General features: G+C 22.8%; 6 protein-coding genes across 6 annotated transcripts; 2 read left to right on the top strand and 4 right to left on the bottom strand. All coding sequences in view use genetic code 6, as the record gives it.

Annotated features, from left to right (window-relative positions):
* Window positions 1–775: 775 nt before the first annotated feature.
* Window positions 776–1,375, bottom strand: TTHERM_000261889 (hypothetical protein; the record flags this gene model as incomplete). Its single annotated transcript, XM_012795890.1, has 1 exon — window positions 776–1,375. The coding sequence occupies one exon, from the start codon at window positions 1,373–1,375 to the stop codon at window positions 776–778; it is 600 nt and encodes a 199-aa protein (XP_012651344.1).
* A 1,806-nt stretch (window positions 1,376–3,181) lies between these two features.
* On the top strand, window positions 3,182–3,610 carry TTHERM_00261870 (hypothetical protein; the record flags this gene model as incomplete). The annotated part of the gene is made up of 1 exon (XM_001009035.2): window positions 3,182–3,610. Exon 1 carries the CDS (start codon window positions 3,263–3,265, stop codon window positions 3,608–3,610), a length of 348 nt encoding a protein of 115 aa, XP_001009035.2. The 5' UTR covers window positions 3,182–3,262.
* A 1,370-nt stretch (window positions 3,611–4,980) lies between these two features.
* TTHERM_00261860 (hypothetical protein) lies at window positions 4,981–8,334 on the top strand (the record flags this gene model as incomplete). The annotated part of the gene is made up of 2 exons (XM_001009034.2): window positions 4,981–6,210; window positions 6,277–8,334. 2 exons carry the CDS (start codon window positions 4,981–4,983, stop codon window positions 8,332–8,334), a joined length of 3,288 nt encoding a protein of 1,095 aa, XP_001009034.2.
* A 1,230-nt stretch (window positions 8,335–9,564) lies between these two features.
* On the bottom strand, window positions 9,565–9,900 carry TTHERM_00261850 (hypothetical protein; the record flags this gene model as incomplete). Its single annotated transcript, XM_001009033.1, has 1 exon — window positions 9,565–9,900. One exon carries the CDS (start codon window positions 9,898–9,900, stop codon window positions 9,565–9,567), a length of 336 nt encoding a protein of 111 aa, XP_001009033.1.
* Window positions 9,901–11,194: 1,294 nt separating this feature from the next.
* On the bottom strand, window positions 11,195–11,691 carry TTHERM_00261840 (hypothetical protein; the record flags this gene model as incomplete). The annotated part of the gene is made up of 4 exons (XM_001009032.2): window positions 11,195–11,259; window positions 11,309–11,404; window positions 11,464–11,539; window positions 11,599–11,691. The coding sequence occupies 4 exons, from the start codon at window positions 11,689–11,691 to the stop codon at window positions 11,195–11,197; spliced, it is 330 nt and encodes a 109-aa protein (XP_001009032.2).
* Window positions 11,692–12,676: 985 nt separating this feature from the next.
* TTHERM_00261830 (transmembrane protein, putative) lies at window positions 12,677–13,891 on the bottom strand (the record flags this gene model as incomplete). Its single annotated transcript, XM_001009031.3, has 1 exon — window positions 12,677–13,891. Exon 1 carries the CDS (start codon window positions 13,832–13,834, stop codon window positions 12,677–12,679), a length of 1,158 nt encoding a protein of 385 aa, XP_001009031.2. The 5' UTR covers window positions 13,835–13,891.
* Between the last annotated feature and the right edge of the window lie 2,572 nt (window positions 13,892–16,463).

Here is a 16,463-nt window from a genome sequence, read left to right as displayed (position 1 = left end):
TTTTTGGTATTGGTTTTAACTTAGTACTAATCTACTACATCTGGATCAGGAGGGTACTCTTGTTTCTAAAGTTAACTAAAATCTCTAGAAGTAAATAAAATATATATTACTAGAAAGAAAGTTCTTATTACTCTAACAATTGCTCTTAGTATTTTTTTCAAAAATACATAAAAATTAATGTCAGTAATCAGACAGAAAAAAGTCAGAGCTAAGCATGCTGTTGTGATATTATAATTAAAAATATCGCCATTTAAATTTTTAAAGTTTATCATTTAGCCAATCTGACTATCTATACATTGAGAATTTATCATGTTGCTAATTACATTAATCATTGATACGTATAAGCTTAAAATAGTAGCATAAAGTGCAATTTGAATAATAAGCACTATTATTTTTTGAATGTAATAAAGTTTTCTATATAGAGGGTGTTTGCGATTATATTTTTTTTTTTGCAAGTAACTTAGCAATTTAGTTTACCAATTGCAATCTTTGAAATCTTCAAAATCCTTAAAGCCAGTAATAAAAAACTAAGAGATCATTGAAATAAATGAAAAAAAAATTAGAGCTGTTTAAATTTGAAGAGCTACTTCTGGGCCTATGTAGACGCTTAACTCATTTTTGAGCTTTTATCTGCAGCTATTTTACACTCTAGGCATGAAAATTGTGTGTAAAAAATGACTCTACTGAAGAAAGCTATTATATTCGTTAGGAAAATTAACTTTATTCATTTCTAACAACTATTTAGTAAATACTTGCTGATAGTCTTCTATATTGTTCAATTTAGAAGGTTAATCATCTAAAGAAAATGCTACCAAAGGTAGTTATGATTAATTAGTATTGACATTTGATAATTAAACAGCTTATGAAAAACACTCTCTATCTTAAGGAATACAATATCCATAATTTACATCGAATTCTCCGTTTATTGTTCTATTCCAACTGCAGTATTGCTCATTTGATCCGCATTTCTAATCTATAGGAGCCTTTTCAGCAAATGAATAGCCTTAAATTCTACTCGTGCATAGCTTGTAAGTGACATTTTTATCAGACTCAAATAAGTAGAACAGAGATGAAGATGGAATAGCATTAAACTTCTGAATCTTGGTAGAATTACTGCATTTAAGATTAGAGCATTCAGAGTATGTGATATTTGCTGATGTATTATGCTATACTTATTCTGTTTGCCTATCACAAGAACATAATCCGCTTGTACCTCTAAACTTGTACATAATTTTTTCTTGCTAAGTGCCATCAGGACATGCTTAACTTAATTCTACTAACTATACCTTTTCTATTGGGTCATCATACCAAAGGTTTATTAGTTTATGAAAGTCATTGTTTTAAGATATTAAAAACCATCTAAACTGAATAACATTCATAACAAACACTGCAAATGAGGCGAAGCCAATATAGAAGTATATCATCTCCCTAATGCTATGATAAATTCTTATTTATAAAATATTAAAATGTAATTTGATTCTTATATAAGTTGTTTTTCCAAAAGAAATTTAATTAATTAATTAATCTTTTATCAGCAATATTTACAAAAAAAGTTGATAGAGAGTGTTATAAATAAAGAATTACCAAACTATCTACTTATTTAGTCAATTTTTGGTTTCTTTTTTTAAATGAAAAAGCAAGAAATAAAAAAATAAATAAATAGTTGAGCTAAATTAAGTTAACTAAATTCAAATTTTATATGATAAAAAACTGGAGTTTTTGATTGTAATGCTATTATTAGATTAGATTGTATAGTTATCCCTTTTTATTTAATCAGTACAATTTTTATTACATATTAATTATTTGATTAAGTATTTAATTTTGTAATTTTAAATCGTTTAAATAGTTTTATGACAGATTCTTTGCATTAATTTTTAATCATTGATTCATTTATTCATACATAAAAAACTTATTATAAAATTTAGTTATTATTTAACACTTATGAAGTATGCCTAAAAAATAAATTTATAAAACTCCAAGCTTAATTTGGAAACCTTTAAACTGTAATTGCTAACACAAATTAGTTTAAATATTTTAATTCTAATTTTTGTATGATAGATATTTACATAATCTCTTAACTTTCATATTTTATTACTTAAAAATGGAGTTTGCCTAAAAAAGTAATTTATAAAACTCCAAGTTTAATTTGAAAGCTTTGAAATTTTAATTTTAAAAATCAATTATTATGAATATTTAATTTGAAATTCAAGCATTTTATCAGGTAAACAATATTATTTTCTAGGACTAATTTCAGATTTTATTTTAAATTTCTGACATTATTTATTTTTAATCATTCAAGAATTAAACTCAAATAAATTTAATCAAGGATAAAAAATTTACATTCAAGATCTAATAAAATAACTTTTATACATTAAAATATTTTTAATTGCTATTCAGTCAGTCAGTCTATCATATCACTTTAAATTATTTAATTTTTTTAAATTTATTTTTTTGCCAAAAAAAACAAAAAGAACATTTTTGATTCCTATCACTTATTTATGACAAATTAAATAACATTAATAAATTAAAAATGAAAAGTATTTTTTGCTGTTTTAGTAATAATTTCATTGAAAAGTAATTCATGATTGATTATAAATTAAATTTTCAATCAAAAATTTTAATCTTAATAAAAATATTTTAACCTTTATTCTATTTTAAATATTTGTTCGTAAAATAGTTTTTAAAACTAAAATTAATATGTTATTTTTAATTAATTAATTTACAAAAAGGTTTTAGAAAAATGAAAATTAATTCGATCTTTTTCCTATATTTTAATTACAAAACAAAAATGATTTCTTTTAATTGTGATTATGTGATGAAAAATCAAAAATTCAGAAAAAAATCATTTGGAATTTAGTTTTAGATAATAATGTGAATATCAAGTTACTATTGTTAAATTAATTAGATTTGAAGTAAGCATTTTATAGATTAGTGATAAAAATTCAATTTGATTGGCACATAAATAAATATTTATATTTTTGTTTGAGTAATAAAAATAATAAATGCAGTATTTTAACTAATAATTTAAATTAATGTAAGAAACTTGATTGGCTTTTAGAGCTCTACCAAAGATTAATTTGATAGATAGATTTTTAAAAGGCCCTCTGCTTGAGTTAATTATTTTTAGGAATTAAGAAAAAAAATACATACTATTTTATTAACTTAAAAAATATTTAAAGATTAAGATAGAGTGATTGATAGAGTCAAATCAAATAAATAATTGAAAGTACTCTTAAACAAAAAGTATCATCTATACTGCATTATGGGAAATTAATTTTGTGTTTAATTGTAGCATAATAGTAACATAAAAACAATTAAAACAAAAAGAAGTGGCAGTAGCAGAATTAAAAAGTAAAAGTTGCAAATAGAGTAGTATCAAAATAGATTATTTGAAGAGTCTTAATCTTACATTCCTATGACATCAATTATAGTCGATAATGAAGGTCATGAAGTTATATAATAAGAATGTTGTTTAGGTGAGAGCAAAATGAATACTGAATGCGAGCAAAGTATGTTTGAACCATTAGAACAAATTTAAAAATAAAATATAGAGTGTAAAATAATATAACCACCTAAATCAGAGTATCAAATCGAATAGTACATTTTATGATTAATCAAAAAAAAATAATCATTAGTTTAAAATTCAATTATTCTTCCTATAATAAAATATAATCAAAAGATGAAAAGTAAATTAATTGTGAGAACATAAAGCTTAGATAGATAAAACTAATAGTTTATTAATAAATAATTGCTTTATTTTTTTCCATAAAATATTTTCAGAAATTACAAAAATAAAAAGCTTCAGAGATAAAAAACTGAAATTTGATTTAAAAATACAAATACAAATTACTTGATAAAAATTTTGGATATTTACTTGCAAAAATATATGTAAGAAGTATCAAGAAATTGCTTTTATAATAAAAATAATCAAGTTAATTGTGCAAAAATATTAATTTATTATGTAACAAAGTTCTCTTATTCCATTAGTTAATTAATTAGTAGTATATTCATGTTATATAAAAGTGCATATTTATTTCTTCAAATCTTTCACTGTATATATATATAAAATAATATCATCCTTAATAAAATAAAATTTAAAGCTTCTTGTAAAAATAAATAAAGATGGTGATAAAATTAATTACAAAATTTTTATTTATAAGTCAAAATATTTTTGATAATCTATTATTTTGCAAAATAATAAATATCCTAAAACAAAAACAGTTTTAAAGTGTGATGTATTTTATGTAATTATTACTTATTCAATTATACATTTTGTTTTAAAGCTTAAAAAAAATATTGATTAAAAGCCCTATTCATTTTTACAAAAGTAATCAAAAGATCTTTTTAAAATATTTCTTAAAAAAATAAATTAAGCAGTGATAATTCTTTCAGCAATGCCTTTATCACCTTTTTAAAATATATTTCTCATCAATTTCGTAAAGATTTTAAATTAATTTTTTTTTTGATAATACATTATAAAAAATAAATAAATTTCTTTATTATTTTTTTTTATAATAAAAATAAACTTAATATCCAACTTAATTTGTAAAAATTATTTTTGTAATTTGAATTCTTAATCCAAAATAGGTGTTCTTCAGACAAATCGAAATTAAAATATTCAATAAGAATAAATAAATGAAATTATCTTAGAAATATAACTTGACAAAAAATACATTTAAAAAATTTAACGGAATCATTTAATTATATTAAAATAAATATTTTTTATTAATTTTAAATTCAATAAAAATAGATTTTTTTAAAATCAATATTATTTGATTGAAGGCGTTATTCAAGAGTTAGCATTTATTAATTGTTAGTCTGCTTGCTTGCTTGTTAATTTATTTTGTTTTAATCAGTAATTCAGCTTTTAGTGCTTAGAAAATTATATTCAAATATTATTATGCATATTATTGATTTAAATAAAAAAGTAACTTTAATAGTTTTTATTAAGATTTTTGTTAGGTTAGCTCATTTATTAAAATGAAAAATATTCCAAGGAAAGATAAAGACAAAAAGCTTCTTCCTTATGGAATTTTAAATAACAAAACAAGCCTCCCTGCTTTCTCTCTTATTAAAAAGGAAGCGACAGGCTCTCCTGAGCGGTTTAATGAAAATTTAGGGTTTTTTATTCCAAAAAAAAATAAAAGAAAAAATCTAGCAAAGACGACTGATGAGTTACCAATCGATAGTGGTTAGAAAACTCCTTTATTGAACTCTCATCAAAAGTAGGAAAGCGAGGGTTAACAAAATAAGGGTCCAGATACTAAGACCCTTTTAGCAAGAATGAATTATGGTGGTATGCAGGGATAATTGAATGGATAATATTCTACAAGCTTACTAGCATCTCAAAGAGAGGCAAGTAAGAAATAAATTAATCAGCAATAGAAATTAGAATCACTTTTTAACGGATAGAAAAGTACATTAGCTGTTAGCAGTAGTACGCCAAATAATTTGTTTAATGGAAACTTCGAGCAGCAGATTTTTGAACATGGAGATTTCTTTTACTAGAGCTCTCAAGCAGGGATGATAAGCAAAGAATAAATACTTTAAAAGTTTTTAAATAGATCTTACTAAAACACTCGTAAACGTATTGATTTGATGAATTCAACTGATAAATTTCCAGTAGAAGTTAAAAAAAAGCTAGAACATTGGAATTCCATTTCAAATTTATTGGATAATGATATCGAGGAAAAGTTGCATCTTTATTCTGATTTGTGGAGCATCGCAGAGAAATATACAGAATTAAATTAATATCTAACTAATATTATCAAGTCTATTTACAACATTTACTTGCAATCAATTCAGCAGGGAGATACTTGGAAGGAAAAGCTAGCTTTCTATGAAGAAAGAGTGTAGCAAATTACTACACAAAAAGATTAAGTGACTGAAATGCTCAAAGAAAAAAATAATATATTAAAAAAGTTTATTGATATGGGTAATATGGATGAATATAAATCAAAAAAAGAAAAACGTGAAAATTATTTAACTTTTGAAAACACTAAATTAGCAGCTGAAAATCATATGTTAGCAGAAAAATTAAGGATTCTTGAAACAGGCTCTGATATCTTTCTGTTAAAAGAGCAGCTTACAAAGTTGACTCAAGAAACAGAAGCAAAGGTCCTCAAGATATAAAAAGAAGCTGATTTTAAAGACAGAGAATTGTAAAAAAGAAAATTATAAATTACATAAATGCAGGGAACTCTTTCGAAGGTACTTTAATTGTTTTTTCAAAAGTTTTGTATTGATTTATTTATTTATTATATATGTTTAATGTAGATTGAAGTTGAAGTTAGGTAGCTTAGAACCAAAATGGAGGAAACGGAGATAGAATCGAAGGAGTTAAAAGAATAAAATAAGGAATTAGTTTAAAAATTTAATAAATATCGAGAGTTAGCTTTGATGACTCATGAAGATTACTAAGGGATGATACTAAAGACAAATGAGTAGAGAGTTCTTTTAAATACTTTGAGAGAGAAATCTCAAGCTTTAAAGGCTAAATTGGATAGGTTTACTATTGCCAGAAGTAAGGAAGTAGAAGTACCAAATGATGGATCATTCCCTAATGATTTGAATATGCTCAAACTTATTTAAAGTGACTTTAGCAAAGACAAAACCTATTTCAAACTCTTGCTTTAGCAGGCTCAAAATGTTCAAAATAGGGAATTTAATTCAGACCCTGTCAAATAAAAATTTTTAGAAACTCTAACTCAATTTGCAGAGAAAGGAGAAGCAGCTGATTTACAAAGTAAAAAGGAAGTGGAAGTCCCAATTGCTTCACTGCAGGTTTATAAGCCCAATTATTATATTTTTGTCGAGCAAGTAGCAAAAAATTATGAGCTGGACATGCAAAACATGAAGAGTAGAAAGATTAGCACAGCTTTCATTGGTAATTTAAGAGCAATATTAGACTCTAAATACAATGAAATTTTAATGTTTGAAAACACTCCTAAATAAATCAGTAAATTTCCTGATTTTGTCTATTCTTGGTTGGGTAAATTCACTGTTGACTAGAATAGCAGGTAGATACGTCTGCTTTAAGAGTCTGAGAAAATCTAGGTCGATGACTCTAGAGTCATATTTTTATTAGATTTAACGAATCCTAAGTTCGTAGGAATATGGGAAATAGTCACATTTAAGGAATTTTTCAGTGAAAAGGCATCAATCGATGAAATTTACTTCTACCTCCATTGTAGAAATATGCTGTTCAAAGGACCTTGCATGTAGAGACATGAATCTACTTTTGACATTTATCAATATGTTTTTATGGAATAAGCAGAATAGTTAATTGACCTTATGATGATTAGATTCGATCCAGTAAATGTCATGCTGATAAAAAAACAACTTAAGGAAAAAGTCAAAGTAAAAAAAGAGAAGAATTTGGTTGAGTCAGGATTTATTTTACGTATCCTCCTTGAATTTTATCGTATTGAAAAGAAAAATAGGTATAAATTACTGAGGGAAGCTTTCCTTGCCTAATCTTCAATGGGTTCTTCAGGAAAATTCTGCATAAATTTCCCTTCCTTCAAGAAAATATTGCTCCTTAATTTCTCTGAAAGCACTGAACAAGAATTAGCAGAAATTTATAGAGAAGCTTATTCGCTAGGATAAGGCAGTGTGACAGTAGATTTGTTTTATACAGTAGCAAATGAGAGTTGCTTCTTTTTGAAATACCTTTAATTAAATAGTTATGTAAAAGTTCCTCAATTAGATTCATAAAACAATATCTTAGATGATGATTAAAATATTTGTTATCGCTACTTTTATAATGTGTTTGATACTATAAAGTAATATCAAGATATTTTAACTCATGAAGCTCTTCAGCTTGGTATTGATAGAATTTATAACGAGATGGAAGAAATAAATTATTAAATAGCTCACAAATTCTAGCAAGATGTGCTAGATTTGAGAGGTAAGCCATTCTTTTTGCAACTACAAAGAATGATGACTCTTTGGTATTAAATCAAAACATTCAAAGTATTTAATACATACATGCTACCTCCATAATATAATTATGGTTTTGATGTAAATACAATGGTGTTGAAAGATTTTGATAATATGCAAAGACTTTTAAGTGATCTCGATTCATATATTTATCATAAAAAGATAGAACAACTAGAAAAAAATAACAAACTACGTAAAGTCTAAAAATTATGTAGATAAAAAATCTCTAAATTCTACTCCTTTGTGTCTTCACTCCTAAGTGCTAAACTAAAAGCTTCAGTCAAAGATAAAGAAAAGAATAATCGCCGAAAAAGCTCAATAAAGCAATTAGAGCCTCCTGTTGATCCTTCTTAATCCAAGAAGCTTATTCCATCAAAATAAAAGCTGGCTTGATTGGTTGTTCATCGATCTAAGCTAGTGAGTATTAAAATTAGTAAATTTTAAAAATAGTATTTATGTTAGTTATCTAGTTATATTCCAATAATCGATAACAACTCTTTCTGGCAAAAAATAAAAATAATTTTGCTATCGATATTTTTATAATTAATCTAAAAATGAAATTTTTCATGTTATATATGAATTATTTATTATCTATCTATCTATAAAAATCTCTGAATTTGTGAAGAAACAAAAATTTTTATTTTTAGATTAAAAAAAAATTACTAATTTATTTATTTTGAAGTAAATAACTAACTCTTCAATTAAATTTATTATTGCTTCGATTAAGCTTTTTAATTTTTCCATACTCATTGAAATAAATATTTGTTTGAAATTATGCTTGCTACTTACGCTTTAAATTTTTTATTTGTTTCTCTCCTTTTTTTAGGCATTTAAAAGTTAGTAGAAGCTAGAATAGATTGTCAATTAAATTTATTCAGTAAAAAAATGAGATAAATAATAAAAGTAAAAATAAATAAAAAATATTATATTATTTAAAAATGTTTCGCAATAATCATGACTTTTTATCATTTACGTTAGAGAGTAAGTTAGAGAATATAGGGTGAAATAATTGATTCTATTAATAAATTTCTAATAATCTTGACTCTAATTCTTTCTGATTAATTGTATGATAATAAATATTATCAATATTTTACTTACTTTAAAGAAGCTGAAATGCTCAATAATATATATATCATTCTGAAATAATTGTAGCCAGCAATTCAAGAGTAAAATAGAAAGTAAAATGATATTAATAATATTAATAAATAGGCTTAAATTATTCATTTATTTTACAGGTAATATTTGGGTAAGTTAAAAACTTTAGAATAAATTTATTTATTTATTAGATAATTCTTACTATATTTTTTTGGTTCATGTAACAATAATAATAATAAGAATATATCATCAATAATTTGCATTTAATCTAATATATAGTAATTATAAATTAACTTTATATATAAAATGACACAATCAATTAATAACAAAAATAGATGGAAAAACTAGCTTTTTTGTAATAAATAAGCAAAGCGGCGAAAATAATTTAACATGAATTGTGTATTATAATGGCAAAATATATAAATAAATTAATAAATACTCTTATTTTATTAGTTGTTAATATGGTTGGTTATATTCTGTTTTATAATTAGATTTATTTAATATGGTTGAATAATTACTTAATTTGAATCAATTAAATTCTTAATCATCCTTAAATGAGACATTCCTCATTGAATTTTTAGCAGATTAAACAAACGTATTATCATAAAATTCATAAGTTTGCTTTTTAGTATAGCTTTTTTATTTTTAGTTATCATATTTTTCAAATTAATAATCATGCTCGTGCTCACTAGATGAAGAGTTAGGAGATCCCTGGTTAGGGCTTCTTCTTTGAAGTTGCATTTTAATGGCTTCTATTTTTTTATGAAGATAATATGAAATTTTGTCAGCATGCTCATGCTCGTTCTGATAAAACTTATTGAGCTTATCTAATTCTTATTGGTAATTGATATATTATTTATCCATTTCTTTAGTTTGTTTGTTTGTTTGATTATTCTAAGTTATCTTTCTTTTTTTGCGACTAATTTTTTTATTAATTAATTATCTTGAAACTAGAAAAAATTTATGGATTTAAATTAATTTGATAAGATTGCATAATATTTTAGTAAGATATCACACAGGAATAATAATTAATATACATGCATAATTATTTTTTTGCAATAAATTACTGATTAAAAATAAATTTACATTTTAAGCATCGTTTGTTTAATCATTCATTGTAGTGCTACCAATAGAACAAAAATAACTTTAAATGCTAAAGATAAAAAAAGAAATAGTAAATATAAATTCCATCAAAAATGATAAATAAATAAATACTACCATTTATTTATGTTCGTTATTATTTTCTATTTCTAGATAATCAAAGCTTATATAAATATTAATAATTTCTATTCAAATGTTATTATAACGCCAAAAGAGATTTTTATAATTCAAGTTAATAGAATATAATTCATTAATTTACATTTCATTTATTAATAGCAACCATTTAAAAATATTAATTGTTAAAACATTTTTATTTTCTAATATACCCATAAATAGCACAAATCCAATCATTAACCTATTCATAAAATTAATTATAGATAAGCGCACATTTTTATTTTCAAAACTTAAATAATTATTAATTATTATTTATTTATCTATCTATCTATCTATCTATCTATCTATCTATCTATCTATCTATCTATCTATCTATCTATCTATCTATCTATCAATCTCTACTAGCATTTTCAAAAGTTCGATATCAATTTAGTATGATTTTTTTAAAATTAAATATTCTTCAAATTTATACTATCTATCTCATAATATTTATATCTATTTATTATTATTTCATTAATAATTCCCTTTTAATAAAATCTGATTTTTTAAATGCCATGAAGTATATTTTTAAACTCTAATTAAAGAATTAAATAACTTTTAGCTCTTAAGAAATAATTTATTATGTTTCTAAAACTAGTTTGTGAATAACATATTATTTATTACTTATTTACTTATATAAAACCTGATTTAAAAAATTGTATGAATGATTTTTTTTTGTATAGAAAATCCTCAGTTACTTTTTTAAAAACTCAAAATAAAAATCATTAAAATTTTATTTTGTTATTTAAATATTCTATTTATATTCATTTTAAAATTTGTTAGATGATTGGAAAAATAATTTTTTTATCCATAAATAGTCTGTCTTTGTTGTTTATTGTTTATTCCAATAAATTTATTCTAATTATACTTATATTTTTTTCTATTAATTTGAGTCATTTATTTTTCAAAATTTGGTTTCAAAATTGGTTTATTTCTTATCATTTATTTGATATTTATCCTTCATTTTTTCTGATAAATAAATAAATTAATTAAATTTTCTTCTATATTGAAAACTTACAATGAAATTGAGACTATTAGTGCATCAAGTCTTAACTCTACTTTAGCAAGTAGTATTCGTATCTCAAATTTGAAACTTCATCTTCTGTAAAAACAGCTTATTTATTTTGAATTGTGAAATTTTTTATAAAAAATTAATTTAAAGCAATAAAGTACTTTAAACTTATTAATTATTTGGGTTTTGCTTGATTAATTTGCTTTTTGATTATAATTCAATCTATGTTTTCGCATACTTTAATTTAATTTTTAATAATGAACTTTTGCTTTGATTATAAAATAATTTCTTATTACCTTATTTTCTAATTTTCTGAGAACAAATTAAGTACTTTTTACATTATTTTTTTATGAAAGCTAACTTGAGAATTAAAGCTAATTTACTTGCATTTTTAAAATAGTAATTTACAGAAATTTATATATACAAATGAGCAACAGTATGAGCTAATTAAAATACCATCCTGCTTTAATTAAGGAAGGTTTTTATCAACCTTCATCAATTAAGGTAGCCAAATCTTCTGTGTCTTGCTTTTATCTATTATTTTTTACCTTATTTACACTAGAAACTGAAAAAAAATTTTTTTTCCTTATTAAAATTTACTAAAACTTTTTTTTACCAATTTGAGCTTATAAATTTATTTAAAAGTCTTGGTTTGACTTCAATAGTTCTAGATTTGGCAGTTACTTTCTATCACAAGTTAAAGTAAATTCTATACCCATTCTATATTTTCAGCTTAAGACAAATTGAATGTTCCTTCTTTTGCATTTAGGTAACAAATAATACCAAAGAAGATCTTTAAATCAAAGAAATATAAATTTGAGGTAAAAAACAGTTAAAATTAATTGTTATTAAAAATTTATCTCATTTTATAACTATTTACTTAAAACCAGTAAAAAACTTTAGAATATTCTGCATTTATATTTATTTATTTATATTGTCTTTCTTAAGTTTTGGTACTCCTAATGAATTATGAGCTTAATAATTTTTAGAGTATAAAACTTTTCTTGGTCAATTAGAATTTATTTTGAATTTTAGAATAAACTTATTTGGTTGGATATTTTTCATTTAGATTTTTTTATTCTTATTTAATAAAAACAAATTAGATTGAATAATTTGGTTTTTTTTAAAACTAACTCTTTCTATTCAACCAAAAATTATTTTTTTGAAACCAATAATATTTTTTACAATTTTATTTAATAAAAATGATAAAATAAATTAATTTATTATAAATATTAATAAAACTTATAGAACAAAGTTTTACTGGTTGATTAAATTATTTATTTATTTACAAATAAAAGTTGAATATATTTTTAATTTGGTTGATTTTATAAATTAGTTTGTTAGTTTGTTCGTTCATCTATCTATTTTATTTCTTCAGAGAACAAATATAGTAGCCAAAATTATTAGTGTTTCTAGTGTTAGTAAATGAGCATTACTTTTGCTAGGATTTGTTTTTTATTCATCAAAAACTCCAACAATTGCGTCACCATTTTCATCTATCAAGCTATCTGTAGTACTTTAAATGAAAATACGAATACCATTTGGATCTTAAATAGCATCGGGAACTGCTTAAAGCAATCTAACTTGTTAGTCAGCATCTTCTCTCTCTGATGATCTTAGAAGTCTTTAGGTTTACTATTCAAGCTATGGGTTACCTTGTAAAACATTTTAGCAAGCAGTTTATTCTCCGTAGACAAAAAGACCTTTGCATTACTTACCTCCATTTCCATCATCATTGACTACTTTATGATTTGTAAATATATCTTTTACACTTTTAGCAACATCATCCCCACATGAATTGTTTTTTTTAATATAGGCACTATTAAGCTCTTTAACTACTACATCAATATTAGCAGGAGTAAAAATATTACTATAACAAACGATAGCATCATTAGTTGCTTTTTCAAAACTATTAATTGAATCAGGATGAATTTTAAGCTATCCCTATGCGTTAAAGTAGTCGCTAATTTAATCTACTCCAGCACAAATAGAACACATAGCTCCTCTTGTATAGGATGAAATAGCTTTTGCAAAATTTATCTTGCAATTAGCTTAAAATTATTTGTATGAATATAAAGTAAGTAGAGCTGTGTTACTAAAAATTTTATCAGCCGTAATAGAAGCTTACACTAGAAAGGAAGGATTGCATATCTTATTTAATTAAGTAGCATATACGCTAATAAGTTTTTAGAAAGCACTCTTCTATTTCTGTATAGGTTTTATTTTTAGCAAAGCAGCTTTGTCAATCAACTTAACTATTTCAGTATCGCAGCATGTAGATTATCCTCCATAATTACTACAAACTCCCAAATCTTATGCATTTCTTACTTAAGGTTGAGCACTTTAAAATTTTTACTAGAGCTAATCATTCAAAGCTTTACCCTTAGCGTCTTGCTAAACTGCATTTGTAATTATTTACTTAGCTTTGTTGAATGCTGGATGGGCATTGCAACTCACAGTTGTTGTACTTACGCTTACAAAACAAATGCTTAGAAGGATAACTAAATTTAAAAAATATTAGATTCTCATCATATATTTTGATAAAGTGTGTTTCTTATTCTTTATTCTTCTTCTTTTTTTTTTGATTTATTAATCAATTAATTAATTAATTAAAAAATTTTTAATAATAATAAAATCTGATTGAAACTCTTTAAATAAATCATAGAACTTAAAATGCTTTGAAGTTTAATTCATAGACAATAATTAATACTCACTATTTTTATAGATTAAAGATACATTATTTTAATTACACTTTTTAAAATGATGAAGGTCACTTAAGGATTATGTTTATTGATTATTTAAAATCGATGAAAATCATTAGAGTTCTTTTATTAAGATTTTTATAGTTTAAGAAAAATATATTAATAATGTACATACACTATATGATTTTTATGTCAATACAGACTTTCTTTCTTGCTTAGTTGCTTACAACTTTTTAAACCCAACTAAGTACTCAATTTAAATAATTTAGAAAATTAAGTTGAATTTTTTATTAATTTTGCTCAATATTGATTACTTCTAAATCATAAATAAATCCCTCTTGCTTCAAAAAAAAAAATTCAAGCACAGAGAGATATTTATTTCATATTTAAAATTAATCAGTTAACATCAGTAAATGTTAGTATACATTTGTATAAGCAAATTTATAAAAATATTAAATTTATTTATTCAATTAACAGCTGAGAATAAAAAATTCTTTCATTACAAAATTTTCTTGAAAAAAAAAAAAATAGAAAAAATTGATTAGACTATAAAAAAATCAATTTGACTTTTATTTTAAATTAATAATTTTCCTCTAATAAACAAAAAGCAATCAATCAATCAAGCAAGCAAGTCTATAAATAATAAATTTTCTAAATTATTTTCTGATTAATTTTATTTTAGCAAGTTTTAAAATTAGTAAAATTAAAAAATTAATTTTATGAAATTTTTATAAAATAATACTTGCATAGTCTTTCAAAAATACTTACTTTACTGCTTCTTGATTGATTGCCTCAAAAAATATGAAAAAATTTTTATAAAAAATATTTTTATAATAGACTCAATTTTCTAAAAATAAATTTTTGTGATAAAATTAAATAATAAAAATGGATTGAATATTTTAATTATTTATTTAATGAATGAATGAATTAAAATATAATTAATATAAACTTTTGTTTGGAATATATATAATACTTTAAATATAAAATTTTTATTTTTTGTAAAAACTCTTACTTTACTATTAATTCTTCTAGAAGTCAGTATTTATTATCTCCTTCAAAATTATTATTAATATGAATTTATACTTCAGAAATCACCTTAAAAGATTCTCTTTGATAAAAATAATAATACAAACAAATAATTTTAAATAGAGGCACAGAAAAAATATCTTTTAGCAGTTGAAATACACATGTTACTTTACATGTTCTTTAATGATTAGATATAATATTTGCATAAAAACTAAACTTATCAGAAGGAATTTACTCTCATCTTGGATCAGACATTTTTATATCCCCTTAATTTGTGTTCAATTTAATATAAATATAATCATTTAAATAAACATCTGAGATTCATTTCTGTTATTAGTTGAAATTATTAAGAAAGAGTATGCTTTCTTCTTAAATTATATACTTACTTTGATAAATAAAGGCAATATATTTGTTATTCTTATTAATCTTAAGTTTCTAGCAAAAATATATTATTATTCAAGGAATTACTCAAGAATAATCCAAGCTTATTATGTATTGACCGAGTTGTAACTTATATCTGATAAATAGAAAAGATAAATAGTAACTCAAATATATTATAATTAATTTGTTTGTTTGTTTATTTGTGAGGTAGATTAATTCAAAAAAATAAATAAATTAATAAATGCAAAAAATTATATCTATAATTTGCTAAATAGCTATTTAATTTAAAAAGCCGCATTTTTTGATTTAAACAAAATCTATCAAGTCCTCTCATTTCCTCTTTTCATTTTATTTTAGCTTTAAAGAAATTGTAATGAAGTAGTAATAATGAATAGTTAGTTAGTTAGTTAGTTAGTTAGTTAGTTAGTTAGTTAGTTAGTTAGTTAGTTAGTTAGTTAGTTAGTTAGTTAGTTAGTTAGTTAGTTAGTTAGTTAGTTAGTTAGTTAGTTAGTTAGATATATCAGATATTCATTAATTTATTTCTAATAAATTTTGGAGATTGTTAAAATGTGACTTCGAATGATAATTAATGCACTCTTTTTAATTAGAATTTGTAATTTTTTTCTAATTAAAATGAAATTTTTTTTTTTCTGATGATTAAAAACTTTATGTTGAGGAATAAAAATTTGATTTTTCTAATAATCTTCTCAAGACTTCACGAGCAAAAGAAATTAAATGGATAGATAGATAGATATACATGATTATTTAAGGAATTTGTAAGATATTAAAACATTTTTCGATTAATAATCCAAATCTATCTCTTTGTTTTGGTAAAACCAGTTTAGAATTTAAGAATTTCTTTAAAGCCTTACAAATTTAAGACAAAACTAAGATATTAATTAGAAAAAATAACTTTCTTAATTGAATTTTTATTTAAAGCACTCCACTCCACTTACAAAATTTATGAAGTATTTTAATAAATTATTATAAAATTTTCATAAAATAATTAAGAAGTTTAAACTTATATATATTCTATGATCTAATAAACAAAT

This window comes from Tetrahymena thermophila, assembly GCF_000189635.1.
Source record: "Tetrahymena thermophila SB210 genomic scaffold scf_8254788, whole genome shotgun sequence".
NCBI classification, from domain to species: domain Eukaryota; phylum Ciliophora; class Oligohymenophorea; order Hymenostomatida; family Tetrahymenidae; genus Tetrahymena; species Tetrahymena thermophila.
Note: the sequence above shows the minus strand (reverse complement) of the source record. Positions and strands in the feature narration are given on the sequence as shown.